This window comes from Letharia columbiana (assembly GCF_014066305.1).
Source record: "Letharia columbiana isolate WasteWater2 chromosome Unknown Sc0000003_s0, whole genome shotgun sequence".
NCBI lineage: Eukaryota > Fungi > Ascomycota > Lecanoromycetes > Lecanorales > Parmeliaceae > Letharia > Letharia columbiana.
In genome coordinates this window covers 1168534-1190057 of record NW_023501039.1, presented here as the reverse complement: position 1 = coordinate 1190057, position 21524 = coordinate 1168534, and the positions used below count along the sequence as shown (strand labels likewise).

General features: G+C 41.0%; 4 protein-coding genes across 4 annotated transcripts; 3 read left to right on the top strand and 1 right to left on the bottom strand.

Annotated features, from left to right (window-relative positions):
* Positions 1 to 11168: 11168 nt before the first annotated feature.
* HO173_001862 (uncharacterized protein) lies at positions 11169 to 12910 on the top strand (the record flags this gene model as incomplete). The annotated part of the gene is made up of 4 exons (XM_037303798.1): positions 11169 to 11303; positions 11369 to 11685; positions 11746 to 12496; positions 12767 to 12910. 4 exons carry the CDS (start codon positions 11169 to 11171, stop codon positions 12908 to 12910), a joined length of 1347 nt encoding a protein of 448 aa, XP_037169520.1.
* A 31-nt stretch (positions 12911 to 12941) lies between these two features.
* On the bottom strand, positions 12942 to 15030 carry HO173_001861 (uncharacterized protein; the record flags this gene model as incomplete). Its single annotated transcript, XM_037303797.1, has 6 exons — positions 12942 to 12968; positions 13024 to 13235; positions 13287 to 13548; positions 13596 to 14215; positions 14273 to 14840; positions 14899 to 15030. The coding sequence occupies 6 exons, from the start codon at positions 15028 to 15030 to the stop codon at positions 12942 to 12944; spliced, it is 1821 nt and encodes a 606-aa protein (XP_037169519.1).
* A 319-nt stretch (positions 15031 to 15349) lies between these two features.
* Positions 15350 to 16794, top strand: HO173_001860 (uncharacterized protein; the record flags this gene model as incomplete). Its single annotated transcript, XM_037303796.1, has 4 exons — positions 15350 to 15444; positions 15494 to 15875; positions 15935 to 16331; positions 16397 to 16794. The coding sequence occupies 4 exons, from the start codon at positions 15350 to 15352 to the stop codon at positions 16792 to 16794; spliced, it is 1272 nt and encodes a 423-aa protein (XP_037169518.1).
* Positions 16795 to 17730: 936 nt separating this feature from the next.
* Positions 17731 to 21524, top strand: HO173_001859 (uncharacterized protein; the record flags this gene model as incomplete). Its single annotated transcript, XM_037303795.1, has 3 exons — positions 17731 to 18895; positions 18944 to 21238; positions 21295 to 21524. 3 exons carry the CDS (start codon positions 17731 to 17733, stop codon positions 21522 to 21524), a joined length of 3690 nt encoding a protein of 1229 aa, XP_037169517.1.

Here is a 21524-nt window from a genome sequence, read left to right as displayed (position 1 = left end):
TAAATATAAAGAATACTATAAAGAAATTAAATAATAATAAAATTATTATTATTAAAAATACGATTTAACTTTTTAAGATCTTATATTATATATTTTTTATAATTTTATATTAAACAAGTAAAGACCCATGAATTAAATTCATGGAGTTGGAATTTTCTAAGTCAAATCGAATTTTAGCCCTAGCCCTAAGTCAAATCGAACTCTGATCGCTTGCTGTACGTTTTTGACCTACTTTCACCACTATAAAATTGATTTAATCTATATAGTATATAGGTACATATGTGTGGAGAGAGGCGCGCTAAGGCCTAATTAGGAAGGTGTAATAATTGCCTACAAAAAATAGAGAAAGGCCATGTCCTTATGGCAAGAAGTATCGAAATACCGGAAAGAAATGGAGACAACGTGCCAATTAGTGGTGTGAATCCCACAATATCTCCTACCGCAGTGAAATTTTTCGAATAATGAAATAGCTGTAGACATCGGACGGTTTCAATTCGTCCAAATATGCATCGTTTCGGAGTGATGATTTGATGTGGAACCGTGGAGAGCATATGACGTGGGACCTTGGAGAGCTGTCTTGACGATGGTGGCCTTGTTGCCGCTTGGTTTCTCCGCAGTGTTCTCTATAGTGTTCTCCGCAGTGTTCTCCGCATTTGCCTGTTGTAGTTCCTCCTTTTACTCCTTAATGTAGTGGGGATGATAGGCTAAGTTGTAGTGGTGTTCTCCGCTTGCTGAGTGATGATTTGATGTGGAACCGTGGAGAGCATGTGACGTGGGATCTTGGAGAGCTGAGCCGTGTTCTTGACGATGGTGGCCTTGTTGCCGCTTGATTTCTCCGCAGTGTTCTCCGCATTTGCCTGTTGTAGTTCCTCGTCTTACTCCTCCTCTTGTAGAGTATCAGACTGAGTGGCTAGCTGAGTGGCTGACTGAGTGGATAACTGATATGACGTGGGATCTTGGAGAGCTGAGCCGTGTTCTTGGTGCTGGGGGCCTTGTTGCCGCTTGGTTTCTCCGCAGTGTTCTCCATAGTGTTCTCCGCAGTGTTCTCCGCATTTGCCTGTTGTAGTTCCTCCTCTTGCTCCTCAATGTAGTGGGGATGACAGGCCAAGTTGCAGTGGTGTTCTCTGCTTGCTGAGTGATGATTTGATGTGGAACGGCCAAGTTGCAGTGGTGTTCTCCGCTTGCTGAGTGATGATTTGATGTGGAACCGTGGAGAGCATATGACGTGGGATCTTGGAGAGCTGAGCCGTGTTCTTGACGATGGTGGCCTTGTTGCCGCTTGGTTTCTCCGCAGTGTTCTCCGCATTTGCCTGTTGTAGTTCCTCCTCTTACTCCTTAATGCAGTGGGGAAGAATTGGTAGAATTGGTAGAATGGTGGAAGAAGAATGGTTACACAAATAGGTGGAAGGATTATTATTCGATCCCGGACGCGTTTGGTGTGACTACAATATTTGAATGTTAGTTTAACCCACCTATCGCTGGCTTGGGAGGAGTATGTAGGGGAGGACGTATCCGTTCGGGCACCTTTTGAGGGCCTTTCAACGCTCTTTTTGAGGGTCTTTCAACGCGTTTATGAGCAGTAGTAGGTAGCTGTTGGGCTCGCTTGCGGCCTCGATTGCCAGTAGTAGCGGATTCGTTGAGGGGTGGCCTGGGGGCGTCAGTAAGGGGCTCTAATTGGGCGAGGGGTGGAATTGATAGAATTGGTAGAATTGGTAGAATTGGTAGAATGGTGGAAGAATAACAAACAGGTGGAAGGATTATTATCCGATCCCGGACGCGTCTGGTGTGACTACCATGACTACCATATTTGAATATCCATTTAATCCACCAATAGTAGGCCAAACTTCATTATTTTTACAGCGTTAGAAAGCGCACACCGAGTTCTACAATTTACGAAATTATGAAGAAATAGCATCCGTAGGGAGCTGGTTATTTTAGAGTGTAAAACTTCTACACACAAATTTTTGATAAGGGAGCTCGAGAGGGCTAGCGGGCTGACTTAGTCAGTCTAGCCAAAAGGCGTAATAACCCCGAATTGATGATTGGCTGCATATACAAATTCAAGGTTTTTAAGCTCAGCCCTACCTTATTCTTTTATATATACTAATTATTATTTAATAAATAAAGAATATTATTATAATTTAATTTATTATTTTTATTATATTATTATAATACAAGTAAAGGCCCATGAATTAAATTCATGGAGTTGGATTTTTCATTTTTCTAAGTCAAATGGAGTTGGATTTTTCTAAGTCAAATGGAATTTTAGCCCTAGCCCTAAGTCAAATCGAACTCTGATCGCTTACTGTGCGTTTTTGACCTACTTCCACTACTACAAAATTGATTTGATCTATGTGATATACAGGTATATATGTGCGGAGAGAGGCGCGCTAAGGCCTAATTAGGAAGGTGTATTAAGTGTGAAGGATTGATCCGTAATAATTGCCCACAAAAAATAGAGAAAGGCCATATTCTTATGGCAAGAAGTATCGAAATACCGGAAAGAAATGGAGACAACGTGCTAATTAGTGGTGTGAATCTCACAATATCTCCTGCCGCAGTGAAATTTTCGAATAATGAAATAGCTGTAGACATCGGATGGTTTCAATTCGTTCAAATATGCATTGGAGAGCATATGACGTGGGATCTTGGAGAGCTGAGCCGTGTTCTTGGTGCTGGGGGCCTTGTTGCCGCTTGGTTTCTCCGCAGTGTTCTCCATAGTGTTCTCCGCAGTGTTCTCCGCATTTGCCTGTTGTAGTTCCTTCTCTTACTCCTTAATGCAGTGGGGATGACAGGCTAAGTTGCAGTGGTGTTCTCCGCTTGCTGAGTGATAATTTGATATGGAACCGTGGAGAGCATATGATGTGGGATCTTGGAGAGCTGAGCCGTGTTCTTGGTGCTGGGGGCCTTGTTGCCGCTTGGTTTCTCCGCAGTGTTCTCCGCATTTGCCTGTTGTAGTTCCTCCACTTACTCCTTAATGCAGTGGGGATGACAGGCTAAGTTGCAGTGGTGTTCTCCGCTTGCTGAGTGATGATTTGATGTGGAACCGTGGAGAGCATATGATGTGGGATCTTGGAGAGCTGAGCCGTGTTCTTGGTGCTGGGGGCCTTGTTGCCGCTTGGTTTCTCCGCAGTGTTCTCCGCATTTGCCTGTTGTAGTTCCTCCTCTTACTCCTTAATGTAGTGGGGATGACAGGCTAAGTTGCAGTGGTGTTCTCCGCTTGCTGAGTGATGATTTGATGTGGAACCGTGGAGAGCATATGACGTGGGATCTTGGAGAGCTGAGCCGTGTTCTTGGTGCTGGGGGCCTTGTTGCCGCTTGGTTTCTCCGCAGTGTTCTCCGCATTTGCCTGTTGTAGTTCCTCCTCTTACTCCTTAATGTAGTGGGGATGACAGGCTAAGTTGCAGTGGTGTTCTCCGCTTGCTGAGTGATGATTTGATGTGGAACCGTGGAGAGCATATGACGTGGGATCTTGGAGAGCTGAGCCGTGTTCTTGGTGCTGGGGGCCTTATTACCGCTTGGTTTCTCCGCAGTGTTCTCCGCATTTGCCTATTATAGTTCCTCCTCTTACTCCTTAATGCAGTGGGGATAACAGGCTAAGTTGCAGTGGTGTTCTCCGCTTGCTGAGTGATGATTTGATGTGGAACCGTGGAGAGCATATAACGTGGGATCTTGGAGAGCTGAGCCGTGTTCTTGGTGCTGGGGGCCTTGTTGCCGCTTGGTTTCTCCGCAGTGTTCTCCGCATTTGCCTATTATAGTTCCTCCTCTTACTCCTCCTCTTATAGAGTATTAGACTAAGTAGCTAGCTGAGTGGCTGACTAAGTGGATAACTGATATAACGTGGGATCTTGGAGAGCTAAGCCGTGTTCTTGACGATGGTGGCCTTGTTGCCGCTTAGTTTCTCCGCGGTATTCTCCATATTTGCCTGTTATAGTTCCTCCTCTTACTCCTTCTCTTGTAGAGTATCAGACTGAGTAGCTAGCTGAGTGGCTGACTGAGTAGATAACTGATTGAGTGGATGACTGAGTGGATGACTGATATGACGTAGGATCTTGAAGAGCTAAGCGGTGTTCTTGACGATGGTGACCTTATTACCGCTTGGTTTCTCCGTAGTATTCTCCGCGTTCACCTGCTATATTAACTTCTCTTGCACTGGCTGAGTGGATTGGTGTGAGATCGTGGAGAGTAGGCCTATTATGTCACTGCTGCTGATTACTATCTCCGCAATATTCTTTATAGTGTTCTCCGCATTCGCCTATTATAGTTCCTCCTCTTATTCAACTGAGTGCGAGGGTACCGAGGGTAAATGTGTTCATATTGATAAAATTGGTAGAATTAATAGAATTAGTAGAATGGTGAAAGAAGAATGGTTACACAAATAGATAAAAGGATTATTATCCGATCCCGGACGCGTCTAGTGTAATTATCATATTTTCAGGAGCTGGCTTGGGAGGAGTATATAGGGGAGGATATATCCGTTCGAGCTCTTCTTAAGAGCCTTTCAACGCGTTTATAAGTAGTAGTAGGTAGTTATTAGGCTCGCTTACGGCCTCGATTGCTAGTAGTAGCGGATTCGTCGAGGGATGGCCTAAGGGCGTTAGTAAGGGCTCTAAAAGGCGGGCAATAGGGGTGTACATACCTGAAACCGAAGACGATTTTATTTATATTAATGGAATTAATAGAATTAGTAGAATAGTGGAAGAAGAATAATTACACAAACAGGTGAAAGGATTATTATTCGATCCCGGACGCGTCTGGTGTATGGCTACCATAACTATCATATTTGAATATTCATTTCATCCACCAATAGTAGGCCAAACTTCATTATTTTTACGGCGTTAGAAAGCGCATATCGAACTCTATAATTTACGAAATTATGAAGAAATAGTATCCATAGAAAGCTGGTTATTTTAGAGTATAAAACTTCTACACACAAATTTTTGATAAAAGAGCTCAAGAAGGCTAGCGGGCTAACTTAGTAAGTCTAGCTAAAAGGCGTAATAACCTCGAATTTATAATTAACTGCATATATAAATTCAAGGTTTTCTAGTTCAGCCCTACCTTATTCTATTATATATATTGATATTATTATAATAATATTATAAAAGAAAAATTTACTATAATAATTATAGCTAATTAGATCTCTATAAAAGAAATATTAAATAATATATATTTAAATAAATTAAAATTATTTAATATTTATAGCTATTTTATTATTTAAAAAATTTTATTATAATAAAAAATATTATAGAATTTATATTATTAATTAATATATTATCTTTATTTCTTTTTAATATTTTAATATTTCTTATTATAAGAATATAATTTTTCTTTATTTTTTATAAATAATTATTATAAATTAATTCTTTATATTTAATATATCTTTCTAATTAAATCTTAATATATCTTTCTTTATATATATATATATATATTATATAAATTAAATTAATTTTATAATAATAAAAATAAATTAAAAATATATAATAAGTAATTAGAGTTTAATTTAATTTAGAGCTAAAATTAAAATTTAATTTAATTTAAAAAAAATTAACTTTATAAATTTAATTTATAGATCTTTATTTATATAAATTAATAAAATTAGTATATATAATAGAATAAGATAAGACTAAATTTAAAAATCTTAAATTTATATATATAACTAATTATAAATTTAAGGTTATTACGCTTTTTAACTAGATCGACTAAGTTAACTCGATAACCCTTTTATACTTTTCTTATCAAAAATTTATATATAGAAGTTTTATACTCTAAAATAATTAACTCTCTATAAATATTATTTCTTTATAATTTTATAAATTATAAAACTTAATATACGCTTTCTAACGCTATAAAAATTATAAAGTTTAACTTACTATTAATAAATTAAATAGATATTTAAATATAATAGTTATAATAATTATATTAAACGTATTTAAGATTAAATAATAATTCTTTTATCTATTTATTTTTTTTTATTATTCTATTAATTCTATTAATTCTATTAATTCTATTAATTTTATTAATATAAATATAATTATCTTTAATATTTCTTATCTAATTAGAGTCTCTTATTAACGCCTTTAAATTATCTCTTAATAAATCTATTATTATTAATAATTAAGATCGTAAGTAAGCTTAATAGCTATTTATTACTACTTATAAATAAGTTAAAAAGCTTTTAAAAAGAATCTAAATGAATATATTCTTTTTTATATATTTTTTTTAAGTTAGCGATAGATAAATTAAACTAATATTTAAATATTATAATTATATTAAATATATTTAAACGTTATATACTTTTTATAATTTTATATTAAATTATTATTTAATAAACGAAAAATACTATTATAACTTAGTTATTTTATATTAAATTATTATTTAATAAATAAAGAATATTATTATAACTTAATCTATTATTTCTACTATATTAAGAAATAAGAGAAAAAACTATAATAAATAAATATAAAGAATACTATAAAGAAACTAAGCGATAATAAAACTCTTAATATTAAGAATACGGCTTAGCTCTTTAAGATTCTATATTATATACTCTCTATAATTTTATATTAAATTATTACTTAATAAATAAAGAATATTATTATAATTTAATTTATTATTTTTATTATATTAAGAAGTAAGAGAAGAAATTATAATAGATAAATATAAAGAATACTATAAAGAAATTAAGTAATAATAAAATTATTATTATTAAGAATACGACTTAACTCTCTAAGATTTCACGTTATATACTCTCTATAATTTTATATTAAATTATTATTTAATAAGCGAAGAATATTACTATAACTTAGTTATTTTATATTAAATAATTACTTAATAAGCGAAGAATATTATTATAACTTAATTATTTTATATTAAATTATTATTTAATAAGTAAAGAATATTATTATAATTTAGTTTATTATTTTTATTATATTAAGAAGTAAAAGAAGAAACTATAATAGATAAATATAGAGAATATTACGAAGAAATTAAGTAATAATAAAATTATTATTATTAAGAATATAACTTAGCTCTTTAAGATTTTACGTTATATACTCTTTATAATTTTATATTAAATTATTATTTAATAAGCGAAGAATATTATTATAACTTAATTTATTATTTCTATTATATTAATATAATATATTACTATAATAATATTATAAGAGAAGAATCTATTATTATAATTAATTAGGCCTCTATAGAAGAAATATCAAACGATATATATTTAAATAAATTAAAATTATTCGATATCTATAGCTATTTTATTATTCGAAAGATTTTACTACGATAGAAGATATTATGAAATTTATATCACTAATTAATATATTATCTTTATTTCTTTCTAATATTTTAATACTTCTTATTATAAGAATATAGTCTTTCTCTATTTTTTATAAATAATTATTATAGATTAATTCTTTATACTTAATATATCTTTCTAATTAAGTCTTAATACGTCTCTTTTTATATATATTTATTTATATATAGATTAAAAATATATAGTAAATAATTAAAGTTTAATTTAATTTAGAATTAAAATTAAAATTCGATTTAACTTAGAAAAATCTAACTTTATAAATTTAATTTATAAATCTTTACTTATAATTTTATATAATATTAATATTATATAATATTAAAAATTATTAATATTTCTTAATAATAATTCTAATTAAAAAAATAAAAAATAAATTTAATTTATAAATCTAAATTTATTAAAATATAAAAACTTAAAATATTATTTATTAAATTTATTTAATAATATTAATTTAAATAAAAATTATAAGTTTAATTTATAAATCTTTATTTATATATAATATAATTATATTTTTATTTTTATTTTTTATAATTAAATTATTTATAATTATTTTAATATTTTTATAATAATTACTTTTATTATTTTTATTATTTTTATTATTACTACTATTATTATTATTACTACTATTATTATTTATTCTAGAAAATTATATCTAAAAAAAATTACGAAAAAATCGAAAAAAGTGAAGTTTTAAAATTCTCGAATAATTTTTTTTATTCGAATTATGAACTAGCTATTTTTTTTTTTTTTTTTTTTTTTTTTTGGCCTATCTAGTTAAACCCTTAATCTCTTATCTATAGATTTAATTTTTAGCAATTTAAGTAATAACGCCTTAGAATTCGAAAAATTCGAATTAGTGATTTTTTATATAAAAGCTCAAAAAAAACGAACCTTCGGAAGATTCGAGGGGAAGATCTTTTAACTAAAGATATCTCTAAGATTAATAAATTCTATCTAAAATTCGTTATCTCGAATTATTCGAATTATTAAAAGATTCGAAAAATATATACGACTTTATAATTTAATTTGCCGCTAAAGACAATTAGAATTACTTCGCTTTCGAAAAAATCGAATTAATAATAGATTCGAAAAAATTGTAATTTTAAAAAATATACCTATAAGCTTAAAGGTTCTATTTAACTCTCTCGAGAATTAAATTTCGAAAAATTCGAATTAGCTAATTTTTATAATTTTTATCTTTAATAAAGAACTTCGAAAAATATAAATATTCTCGAGAAAATTATTTTCCTTAAGCTATAGCTTAATAATAGCGTATTATAAAAAAATTAAATTAGTAATATAAATAGAAAAGCTTCGAAATAATCGAATCTTAAAATAATATTCACACGGTAAAAAGTTATCTATATCGTACTCTATTAGCGGATTCTCTAGTATTTTCTAAGATTCGAGAAATTCAAATTAGTAAAGAGCTCGAAAAATTTGAAGTAGTAAAAATTAATAATAAAGAAGTTTTAATTTCTCTATAATAGATATCTACTAAGTTAATTTTTGATATTTCGATTTTTTCGAGGGATAGGTATTCGAGAATTACGAATTAAGCGGCCAGCTTTATAAGTAATATACTTCGAGCTTTAACTCGTTTAGAATTTTACTCTTTTCGAAAAATTAATTCGAAATTCTTAAATCTTTTAACAGAATAAAACTTATCTTTATCTCGCCTCCGCGTTATCTAAGTTTTTTATCTTTCGAAATTTTCGAATTAATAAAATTTAAATAAAGGTTTAAATAAATCGAATTTATCGATTTCATCTAATATATATTATAATACTTCTTCTCCTTAAGATCGTTTATATCGAAATTTAGAATTTTTTAAAAAAATCGAAAGTTAGTATAGAAGAAGTTTAAAAAAATTGAATCCTTTAAAGGATTCGAATTATTCGCACTTTCAAAGAATTACTTACGCTTTCTTTTCTTTAGATATATTTACTCGCATAAAGTAATTCGAATAATTCGAGAAAAGCTAGAGAAGTAAAAATTTGAATTTTTTAAAGATAAGAAAAGGGATAGATAAAAGATACTTCGAAAAAAACGCGTTAGCTATTTATATTATTAGAGCTTACCTCGAAGAAATCGAAGTATTAATTATTAAATTAATAGATATCTTATTATAAAGAGATTTATATGTGAAGAAAAAAGAAAAAAATTAGAGCGAAAATTTCGCAGAAGATTACGACTAGCGCCGGATATTAATACTTTCCCTAATCTAGCTAGCTTATAAAATTTACGACTACTATTCGGATCTCGAAATTTTCGCGCTATTACCCGCCCGCTGACTAAGTACAATGTTCCCTGTCCCCGCGCCTGGACGGTTACCAACTCACGGGAATGTGTATTCGCCGGAGCATTATTGCAGAAATTAATTATTTCGAGGAACAATGTTGCCTTCATAGTCTAACTCCAAATCATAGATAATAAGACACCGGTACCGGTAGACACAATGAGAGCAGAGCTCATTTAGGGCAATAATGGGAGTAATAGAAGTATCAATAATAGCCAAAGCCTATACAGCAGTAGCAGCAGGTATCTCGGCCATGGTGATGTGAAATGGTAAGAATTCAATGGTTGTTTACGGAGAACACAATCTTTGCGACGATGAAACAGGGTTACAGAACGGAACCGTAGTACCGTACACATATTCTACTTGTTTTGGAAATATTTATAGCGTTATTTTTAAGCGTTATTTTTATTAGCCAAGTGGTGGCGTTATTTAGTGGAAATATGTAGGGGTTATTTCCAAAATATGGTGGTTGCAGAAGGGGCCCTTTTACCCTGCTGTCTTCGCTCGATAGGATCACAGTCATGCAGTGAGAGCCTCCAACTAGGGATGTGATTTTACATGTAAGGCCATGTGCCTTACAGTAATTACAGTAATGTAAGGCAAAAACTGCGTGACAGCGTGTAAATCATGTAAAACACTTAGTAATCCTTATGTAAGCCTTCTGATTGGTCAAATCCATGGTCTTGGCAATTCTCTGCGGAGAAATTTTGCCTTCTCTATTCAAATCCACCTTTTTACAGTCATCCTTTCACCATTAGGCCTTCTACCAAGCATGCCTCGTCATGGACCAAGCAATACAAGAGACCAGACGGTCTGAAATGCCTTCATCGAGTCTCGTCCTCCTTCAGGGGCTTCGGCTATACTTACCAGCTGCAAATTTCGCACTAAATATTCGAATCTTGCCGTCAATGGCACGGAAATGGTACCTCCCAATAGGAGGCTTTCAGGCCAGTACCTACTAGCGCCCTACTAGCGTGACCGTCAGGCTCATGTGTCTTACAGTAATTACACGTGTAATTACTGTAAAGTGTAATTACTGCAAAGTCAAAATCACATCACTACCTCCAACACGAGGTTCGTATCCGAGCTTTTAGCCTGTTTTACTTCAACGACCAGACTTCCCCGCAAAAGCCAACTTATAATGATTAGCATCTTTTATTGACAGCAACAGGCATGGTGTCGAAGGCTTGTCCATCTACTCGTACAATCCAGAAGTGAGTTCTTTGATAGAGTGAGGACACCAATAGATTAACCGATATTCGGCTAAGTGGAAGGGTTCATTGGTGTCCTCACTCTATCAAAGAGCTCACTTCTGGATTATACGAGTACATACCTCCGTACGATATGCACAATGCCCAGCCTGCGAGGAAGCCTCACCTGCTATGTGGCGCCTCGTGTTTGGAAGCATATGGCGCGGTTCACTACTGATCACTTCGACATAAAGCTGCCTGGCATCGCCCTCACCCATGACTTGGTCGTTTTTACAGCGATCGCTCCACAGTCTCCAAAACAATAATCCGTCTCTACCATCAAGCCTTGGCTCCACTTACCATGAATTACTTTACAATAGCTACAGCAACCGTCATTGCTCAACTCGGGCTTGTAGCAAGCTCCCCGTGGGCCCCGTACCCTCCTGGAAACACGGGGCAATGCGTTGTTGAGCCGCAACCCGGCTATCATTTCACCGTGAGTAACAATAACCGCATTTCTTCCAGTCCTGTCTCCGTGATCTGACAAATAAATCTGCCCAGGCCTTACAAATCTGCACCACTGGCACAACTAAATATACGACTACGCCAGATCAGGGTATGCGTACTTATTACATGAATGGCTCGCTATACTCGGCCTTCCTCACGGCAGGCAGCGATCCCACTGTAGCGGTTCCGCAGCCCTGGGATTCTGGCTTTTGGATCAATACAATGCAATACGGAGTATACCCCGGGTCGGATGAAAACGCTCAACCGGCCCAGTTTTATCCTCCTCTACCTGGTTCCGACACCAACACTCCCACACCTTTCGACATCAACACATGCACACAGTATGCATGTCAAGATGACCAGCCCTGCGCGTAGGTACTCGCCTTGTTCCACTGTGCCAGGCCCTGTAGTTAGTTAACGTTCATCATTAGATTTTGGGGTAATGCCGGTTCACCTTGGGTTCCGTTTGACGCAGCCACTGAACAACAATACGGTGCTTTCACGTGGTGGAACGATACTCACCAAAATAATTACGGGCCCGGCAGTGGCTACACCCTCCTCGACTACCTGAGCCAGGAGCAAACCTTGAACGAGCGTGGCACCACCAACACATGGTTCGACTGCAAGCGAGCCACTCAACCTCCCTGTACTCATGTCGCCGGCATCGTCGTCAACTACCTCTACGACTGCGTCGCAACGGCCCCTACTACCCTGCCCGCACCCGGAGGTAATGAATACAATTCCGGCCTCAACAATCATAGATGGGGCAACGATTGTGGACCTAACAACAACGGCGCTATTGGGATACTCCTGGAAGCCGTCAAACTGTACTACAAGGATTCTGACATCAGGGCCCTGACCACTCAACCTATATACTGCAATGATAATGGCGGCCCCGACATCTGTGTCTTCTACCGAGGCGTCGCTACCGGCAACGGATCCACAACATATGATTTGCTGAACAAAATGCACAGTGTTCTGGGTGGCAACTCTTGTGGGAGCATAGGTGTCGAATATTCAAACCATATTAATATCGAAGCGTATGGCTTTCTGACCGTCGGCCAAATGGGCCAGGACTGTTCCCCACATACCAACATTACCGTTATCATTCCACATAATAGCAATGTGACAGCTTACGCTTGCAATGGTTTTCCAGATTCTTTGAAAGCCTCGCCAGCACTCGTAAGTAGACTCGCACTCGCCTTGTCGCTTTGACGCCACCGACAGCATCATAGCCCTGTTCGCAGCCAGTCGTCAACCCATCTTGTTCAGCTCTTGTAACGGCCTTGTCTTTCTCCGTCAAATTTGTTTTTTTTGTGATAAGCAAGTAGCTACGGAAAATGAAGACACATTGACATATGTTGGCTGATATTAGCTACCATAAGTCAGTAAGGTTGGAAAATGCCTCATTGCAATGCTTTTCCTCCTGATTTCGTTCTCAACTACTCGCAGATAGAGTACAATTACAATGAGCAGAGGCCTCAAGCACCTCAAACGAGTTTGAACTCAGAGGACGACACACAAGCCTGGAAGACGCAACAGCATGCTGAGATTCCTGGCTACATAGCCTCCCCTCGCTCAAGGCTCCCTGTATGAAAGAAATTGCTCATCGCATTCTCCTCCAGTCTTACCAGGCGCCGACCTCGAAGTTCTCCTATAAATGGGTCAGCGTATCTTGTAAGGCCATAGAAGTCAGGCGCCAAACTTACTTCAGAAAAGTAGGTAGTGACCACAGTTCGGTCTGCAAACTTCCTACCAGCCAGTGCTTGCAGGGCCTTACGCGCAGCATCCGGAGTGTCATATTTGACGTAAATCTTGCCAACACCATTCGACTGCCTACTTCCACCACTAGGTCTTGGGACCTTCATCTCAAGCACTTCGCCGTACTTGTCACACTCTTCCTTGACGTCCTCGCAGATTTCTAAAATATGTTAGTCACTCGCCGCGAAGAAAAGCACGTAGTCCAACATGCCTTCGTAATCCTCATTGTCAATGAGCTCCTCTGGTGTGACCATATTGAGCAACTGTAGGACTCGGCCTTCATCAAGGTCGTTCGACGTCGTGCCCGCAAGCATAGACATTGCGTTGACACCCATCTCAAGTCCAGCAGCTTGAGTGACTCCGATACTAGCTCTCGTAACCTTGAGATGCGTGTCACCAAGCTCCATACCATTGAGGCCATCGACCGCATTGTCTGTGACAGCGGGATCGACGTACTCGCAGAAGGCAATACCCTGCGAAGACGTTAATAATGGATAACGGCAATGTACTTATCGCTTACCCTAGATTCCTCGGTACTACTATCTTTGACTAGGACAAAGGCTTTGAGCGGTCCAAAAGCTGTCAAAAGCTCCATTACTTGTTCGTCCGCCAGGCTTGGAAGAAGATTTGCCACGCTTATCTTGTTGGGCGTGTCAGGTACCACAGGCGACACCAATCCTTCTTGGTACTCCTCGTCTTCGACAACGGATGGTACAATATAGTCTTTAGGCCGTCGGACCGAGATACCTTGAGAGCTGCCGTTAGCGGTGCCATTCGAGGTCTCCATGTTGTCATTATCTTCCATCTTGATGCCATCCAATGCCAAGGCAACGGTAGCCTCGGTGGGGTTCTTGAACTCCAACAGTGCGAACGTCCTATCCTTCGAGATTTGTGCTGATATGCAAGGATCTGGTGCGGATATGACATTGAGTCCATTAAGCTGTAGATTGAAGAAATTGATAATGCCTTCATCCGTAGCCGATGATGGAAGATTGTGAACGAACAGGCGCTTCGACTGGCGAGCATTTGATGGCTTCAGTGCCGCGTTGCCGGCGGAACCACTTGGCTGGTTCATGAAAGCTTGCAATCGGCTTGGGTCCATCGGCTGCTGGCGAGGTGCGCCCGGTAGTGGAAACATGCCTTCATATTGAATGTTAATCCTGACGTTCTTGATCGCTTGAGATTGAAATCACTCGCCTGAAAGTTTTGCCTGCTCTGCCGTGACATTCTCGTAGCCAGGTGGCTTGATGTCCCATTGTGTCAATCTCCGCTTTCTTTCAGTAATGGGTACAGTATCAGTCAGATCAGGTGTGGGCTCCTTCTTCTTTGGTGGAGGACTGGCGCTCTTCTTCCTATCTCTACCTCCCATTTGCATTGCGAATTCGTCACGATCGCTTCTCGGGGGACCTCCACGGCCGCCGGCACCTGGCCCTCGGTCCATGCGACCCTCAAATAGATCTCTGTCCCTCCGCGGTGGGCGATCATAGTCGTCACGCCTAGCATCACGCCGTGACATTCCTCGGTCTTCCCTATCGCCTCTGCCACCTCTGTCTCCCCTATCCCGGTCCCATGCCCTATCATCTCGAGTGCCTTCTCGACCGTAGCGGTCTTCACGTTCGCGCGCTCTATAGTCACGGCTGGAGGAGTACGAGTCTACATCAGGCTCGCGGCGTCTTGAATCTCGATGTCTGGGAGACCTCGAACGTCTTCTGTCGCCGCCTCGTTGGTGATCCCTATCTCTGTCTCGGCGATCGTCTCTTGAGGACTAGGTACAGATTATCTTTCAGTGAATTGAGGACGATTCAAGGTTTCATGGAGCTTACATAGTGATCCCTAGATGAGCCATGTCTGCCCGAATCTGCGCTCATGGGATTGTTTGTATCAGTCTCATGTTTCCGAATCCTCGGTAGGGCGTTTGTTGCCATGCCTCTTGACGAGTAGCTGTCGCCGTTCATGTTGCGCAAGTGTTGTAACTGCTTGAGTACCAACTTTTCTAGCAGGTGCAGAGCCAAGAGCTCAATAGTGGTGAATACTGGCCTGATACGAACAAGGCAAAGGCAGAGAATTGTATTGTGATCGGAATCCTTCTGAGGTGCAGCACCAAACGGGAGAGTGGCTCGAGTGGTTCGCAAATTTCTAAGCTAGAAATTCTTAGCAGCAGGACACTCGGTTCAATCAATCACTAATGAATACGGACGCGCCAGGGGCAAGGCGTGTTTTCGCGATTTACTCCAGGGCCCTTCACTATGATTGCTGAAACATAAGTATTCCATCATGGCTACAACGTGTGCGCTGCAATGGCGAAAGATACCTGTGAGTCTGGCAGAGCTTTCACTGGATACGACACTGCGCTGTGGGCAATCCTTCAGGTATTCAGTCCACTTATCCTGTTCTTCTCCATATTTATAATGGATCTAGGTGGAGAAAGTCCGAGGACAATGTCTGGTCTTGTGCTCTTCATGGACGTATACTTTGTTTATGCCAGGACTCTACGCATCTGCACTACAAAGCTATCTTTCCTAGTAAAGCCCAGGCTCCATTGACGCCTCCCTCCTCGGCGCCAAAATCGACGGCAGTATCCTCGCTCGAAGACGATGACACTGAAGCCTTGGTGCACCACTACCTCAATCTCGCTCCGAATCTGACGGAACTGTACGAGCAATGGTCGACCGCAGATGCGAATTTCAAAAAGAAAGCGCCAAAATTCACAGGCGTGCGAATACTGAAGCAGGATGCTTGGGAGGCATTGATTGGCTTCATCTGTAGCAGCAACAACAACATAATAAGGATATCCCAGATGGTACGTCGGGCTGCTTAGATACAGTTCTCCATGCTTCTGACACAAGTGATTATCTGCAGATGGAGAACCTGTGCCTTCACTATGGACCTGAAGTCGGCCATATCGGCGCAAAAACATTCCATGACATGCCTGCGCCTTCTGCACTTACGGCTCCTGGGGTTGAAGCTCATCTCCGGCAGCTAGGCTTCGGGTACAGAGCTAAGTACTTACATCGGACAGCAGTCATGGTGGCAGAAGAGCATGGGGCCGGTTGGCTGGACAGTCTGAGGAATCCTGAAAGCCCTATTATGGGTGCCCAGCCTTCCGATGCTGGTGAGATGCTGCCAGGTGGAAGGGAGGGATATCGCAGGGCTCACGAAGAGCTCTTAACCTTACAAGGAGTAGGACCTAAAGTCGCCGACTGCGTTTGCCTTATGGGTCTTGGATGGGGAGAAGCCGTCCCCGTTGATACACATGGTATGACCTCTCATTCAGCTTCTGGTATTGACTTGTTACCATTTTTGCTGATGACGCCAATCAAGTTTGGCAAATCGCTCAGCGCGACTACAAATTCGGCAAAGGGAAGCACAGCAGTCTGACCAAAGCTACCTATGATGCTGTTGGTGACAAATTCCGGGGCCTCTGGGGGAAAGAGGCTGGCTGGGCTCACAGCGTCTTGTTCACCGCGGATCTAAGAGCGTTCTCAGAAAGACTTACCGCCAAAATTGAAGTGAAACAGATCAAGGAAGACGAAGATGCACTGGTCCTCACAGAGATTCAAGTTAAAGCTGAGATTTTGACCCCGATCAAGGTGAAGCGAGAGTTTAAGGATGAAGAGAAGCCACTGATTGCTGTCGAGGCAGTCACAGCAAAGAGACCAGTGAAGCGACAACGAACAACGTGCGCGTATACAGAAATAACTCGGTCACCGATAGAGTAATGATTGTTATTTGCGCGATTTGCTCACTGCGTCTTCTGATAATCGGTGATGATGATGATGGTGGGTTTATGCTCATGCCTGACTATTTTGAGTCTGACTTCTTATACGTCGATTAATCAACAGCGCATGCCTGCGTGGTAGCTCAAGGCCCAATCGATCATCTGAGATTCCAGGTGCCGTTGCGTCTTCCTCGCCAATAGGCGACCGGGACCTTGCAGCCTTGGGACCAACGCGTGCGTCCGTACCACCTGAAGAGGAAGGAGAATTGAAGGTTCGACGGAAAGTGGGCAGGCCAAGCCAGCCCACGTTAATGTAGCGTTCAGTTGGGATAAGGTATTCTGGATTCTCCCCACTATATCAAGAATGTGTCCTCGAGTCTGACCATAACAAAAGCCTGTAAAGGCCTAGGTATCTGGTTTACGAGCCTGCGTAAAGAGAATCGTTCCGTGATTATTGAATACCCAAATAATAATATGATATAAGGCACATAGGGAGCGCAATTTCATGTTAAAATTCAAGGGACGGGTAGGGACTATCCTGTCATGCTTGCATTGCGATTGGTGTTGGCCTAATCTAACTAGTGCATTTAGCCGCAGATCTAAGGAAAAGGTCGGCCGGGAGGTAGGAGTAAAGTAGACTTGTAGAGGTACCTCATAGGAAAATACTCAACGGGGCAAACGGGAACACTCCTCCTCCTCCTCCTCCTCACTTCACTGACTTCCTCCATAACTTCCACGACATCGACATCATTAATTTCTCCTTACTCGACAGCGACAGGTTTGAAAGTGAGACACAGTGCATTGATTCACTGTCGCTCGCTTTAATTAATGCCTAACTTGAGGTACCTGTAACACCCTAGAACCCCTAAACATCGCTCGAAGATCCGCCAACCTGGCTTCATAACCACCACTCCTCCATTGACCGTCGTCCTGACCGATGAGGCTCTCCTCGTTGTTTGGCCCGACGGCGGCTGAATTCGCGTGTATCATACAGCTATGGCCGATTATAACTCTTATTCGACCGACGCAAGGAGTCAATTACACGCCTGTTCCATCTCCAGACCTCGACCTCTCAAAATTAGGTCACGTCGCTCTCACAGGTGACTTTGACTCAATCTCGTTATATACCTACCAGCAGCAATCGGAGAATGCATTCACGACCAACGGCACGCAAGCGCTCATCACACAACTACCTAATGGAGACTTTGCGACTACGGCCGCGGCCGACGGGTATATCAAGGCCTTGTGTCCTTTCGTTATGTCAAGTGGAAAGTTGGCAGGAGTAGTAGTCGGAGGAAATTTCACCGAGTTGGGTGGCATACCGGCGCAGGGTGTTGCAATGTACGACACAACGACTGGGGACATCACCCCCCTGCCTGGCCTTGATGGCACGGTCAACGCAATTCTCTGCGATCAAGACACAAACACAGTCTACGTTGGCGGCCAGTTCACAGGCGCAAATTCAACGAACGCGGTCGCTTGGGTTGGGATGTCTGGATGGGCGAATCTGCCTTTTGAAGGCTTCAATGGACCAGTGAATTCGATCATCAAGGAATCCAATGGGAATGTTATCTTTGGCGGATCGTTTACTGGACTTGGGAACTCGACCACAGTTATGCCTGAACAGCTCGACCAGCAAGTAATCAACATCGCCTCTGCTAACATTTCCTCATCATCGAACACGAGCGCACCCGGCTTCAACAACCCATCAAACATCATTTGCAAGACGAATGGGGATGATGGACCTGGTAATACGTGGCTCCTCGAAGACAACTCGCCTGGGTGGTGGAGAGCGGACATGAACTTTGGGTACGAGCCGAGCTTGCTAAGGATATGGAACACGCACCAGGATGGCCGAGGGACGCAGACATTCCGGTTCACAGCCATACCAATCAACGGCATCATGAATTTTACCTATACAGACCCGGACACTGGCGTAGAAGGGCACTGTGATGCTCTATGTCCTTTGTCATCACGGACATCAGTGCCATACCAGGACTTCAGATTCATCAATACCGTCGGTATGAGCGCATTTCGAATTGATGTATCCGCCTGGTACGGCCAAGGAGGTGGGCTTGATGGAATTGAGCTGTTCCAGAATGGTAAGTTCGATTTCCATGTGCACTTTTACAGCTCGCTAATCCTTCCAGATATCTTTGCCTATGCCGTAGACACGTCCAACGAACCGAGCTGCGCGAACATCCAATATGGCTCCAATGCCACTTCCACTGGTCCATGGACAGTAACGCCATCTTTGCAAAGCAACTCGGAATACCTCACTGCGAATCTTGTTGGGCCAGGCGTCAGCACAAATGGTGTCTCGGTAACCTTTGAGCCAGACATTAGACAGAAAGGCAACTATTCTGTTACCTTATTCACTCCAGGCTGTATGCAAGACAACACTTGCGGTACTCGCGGTATCGTCAACGTCACTGGAATTTATAGTATATCGGGCGTATCGACGCCGACAAACATCTATCAAACCAACAACTACGACAAATATGACATAATATATCAAGGTCCGGTTGATGCGAACAGCGATAGTTTCCGACCTACAGTCACACTTGCAGCTCTATCTGGCCAAAAGGACGGCGTCACACTTGTGGCTCAACGAGTCCAGTTCAATCTCACAGACTCGGCTGGTGGGTTGAATGGTCTATACGAATTCAATCCCAATGCCAACACTACTGAAAGTGATTTTTCGAATTCTGCCATTGACAGTGCAGGCATGGGGTTGAGTGCAGGAGCCATCATTACAACCATCCAAGTGCAGGACAACGTTACGTACGTTGGTGGTAACTTTTCAAACCAGGACGTTGGCTTCGAAAATATCTTTTCGATCGGGAATGGCAACTCTACAGCTTTGCCAAATGGCGGCCTCAACGCCGAGGTTTCCAGTATGATACCATACGCCGACCTGCTATTCATCGGAGGCAATTTCACAAATACCATGAACGGAAGTGTACCTGGTTTGAGCAATATCGCCATATTCAATACCACAAGCCAAACTTGGGAAGCCCTTGGTGCCGGAGTCAGCGGAGCTGTTTACAGTGTAGTCACCCTACAAGTCAACATTACGACCGATCAGCCAGAAGTTTGTGTATCCGTCAACGGATTCTTCGATCAGATACTGCCTACAGGATCGAGCAAAGCGGTTTCGGTGGCGGGGTTCGCCATCTGGGTACCTACCCAACAGAACTGGCTGCAGAATCTGAATCTCCAGTCTCCTGCGATTTCTGGTCAGCTAAGTGCGATGACCAATGTGACTGGAAGCGCAACTCTTCTCGCAGGGACACTGTCTTCACAAGACATGTCTGCTGAGGACGCGGTCTCTCTCACATCAGATCCTGTCGCCATCAATGCTCTCAAAGTGGGCATTCAGCCCCAACAGATTGGGCCAGTGACCCGCAAACGAGCTATCAGCGGACAAAATACTACCGGTGTGTTGACAGGGCTCTTCTATAACAATGGCGGCTTGAACGTGACTGTTCTTGGAGGCGCCTTCACAGCCATCGCGACCAATGGTACTACAATCGACAACCTCGCTCTCCTGAATAATACTGGCAGCAACCCTGGCATTGTCTCCGGTTTACCCATAGGCTTGGATTCAGACTCAACCTTTCTCGCTCTCGCTACGACGGGCACTGTCCTGTATGCTGGTGGAACAGTCTCAGGAACCGTCAATGATGCTCCTGTCAACGGACTCATTGTCTATGATATGGGACTAGCGAACTATTCATACCCTCAGCCGCCAGCCTTTGGGGGCATCGACGTTGCTGTAAATGCGATTACTGTAAGACCAAATAAACCCGAGATTTACGTTGGTGGCAACTTTGCCACGGCAGGGTCATTAGGCTGTCCCGCTGTCTGCGTTTTCCGGAACGGGGCTTGGAATCAGCCAGGCAATGAGCTTGGTGGGAGTGTCTCCGCATTTGCTTGGCAAGGAAACAACCAGTTACTTGCTGGTGGAAACCTGACAATCAACAACAATGCCACAACTCTAGCTACCTACGACGCTTCCAAGACTGCATGGACAGCTCTTGATGCCGCCAGCGACGTTCCAGGACCGGTGACAGCACTTGGACCGGCAAACAATGATGCTTCTGAGTTCTGGGTTGCCGGTAAAAGCACTAATGGATCTGCCTTTCTTATGAAGTACGACGGCAGCCAATTCAGGTCGATTGGGGACTCTTTAGGAAAGGAAACCACGATCTTGGGCCTGTCGGTGCTTCAGTTGGGCAAGAACCACGAGAACAGTGACCTCGTCCAAAGTAACCTGGTCCTCCTGGTGACCGGTCAATTGAATCTTCCTACCTTTGGCAATGTTTCTGCCGCACTCTTCAACGGCACCACGTTCTCTCCGTTTATACTGTCCACTTCTGGCAATGGTCCAGGAACTCTGTCTAGTTTGTTTTCCGAGAAAGCAATCAGTTTCAAGAACCCAGGTGAGATTCACGCCTTTCCACATATACACCCAATCCCTATGCTAATGTTAATCTAGGTGGCCACATGGCTGTTGGCTTCGTTGTACTCATTGCCCTCGCTTGCGCTCTAGGCGCCATCTTCCTGCTTGTCGTCGCTGGCATTCTCATCGAGCGTTATAGACGCAAGCATGAGGGCTACACCCCAGCTCCGACCCACTACTTCGACAAGACCAGCAACATGGGTCGAATACCGCCGGAACATCTTTTCGGCCGCTTGGGCGCGAGTAGAGAACCTCCATTGCTCTAA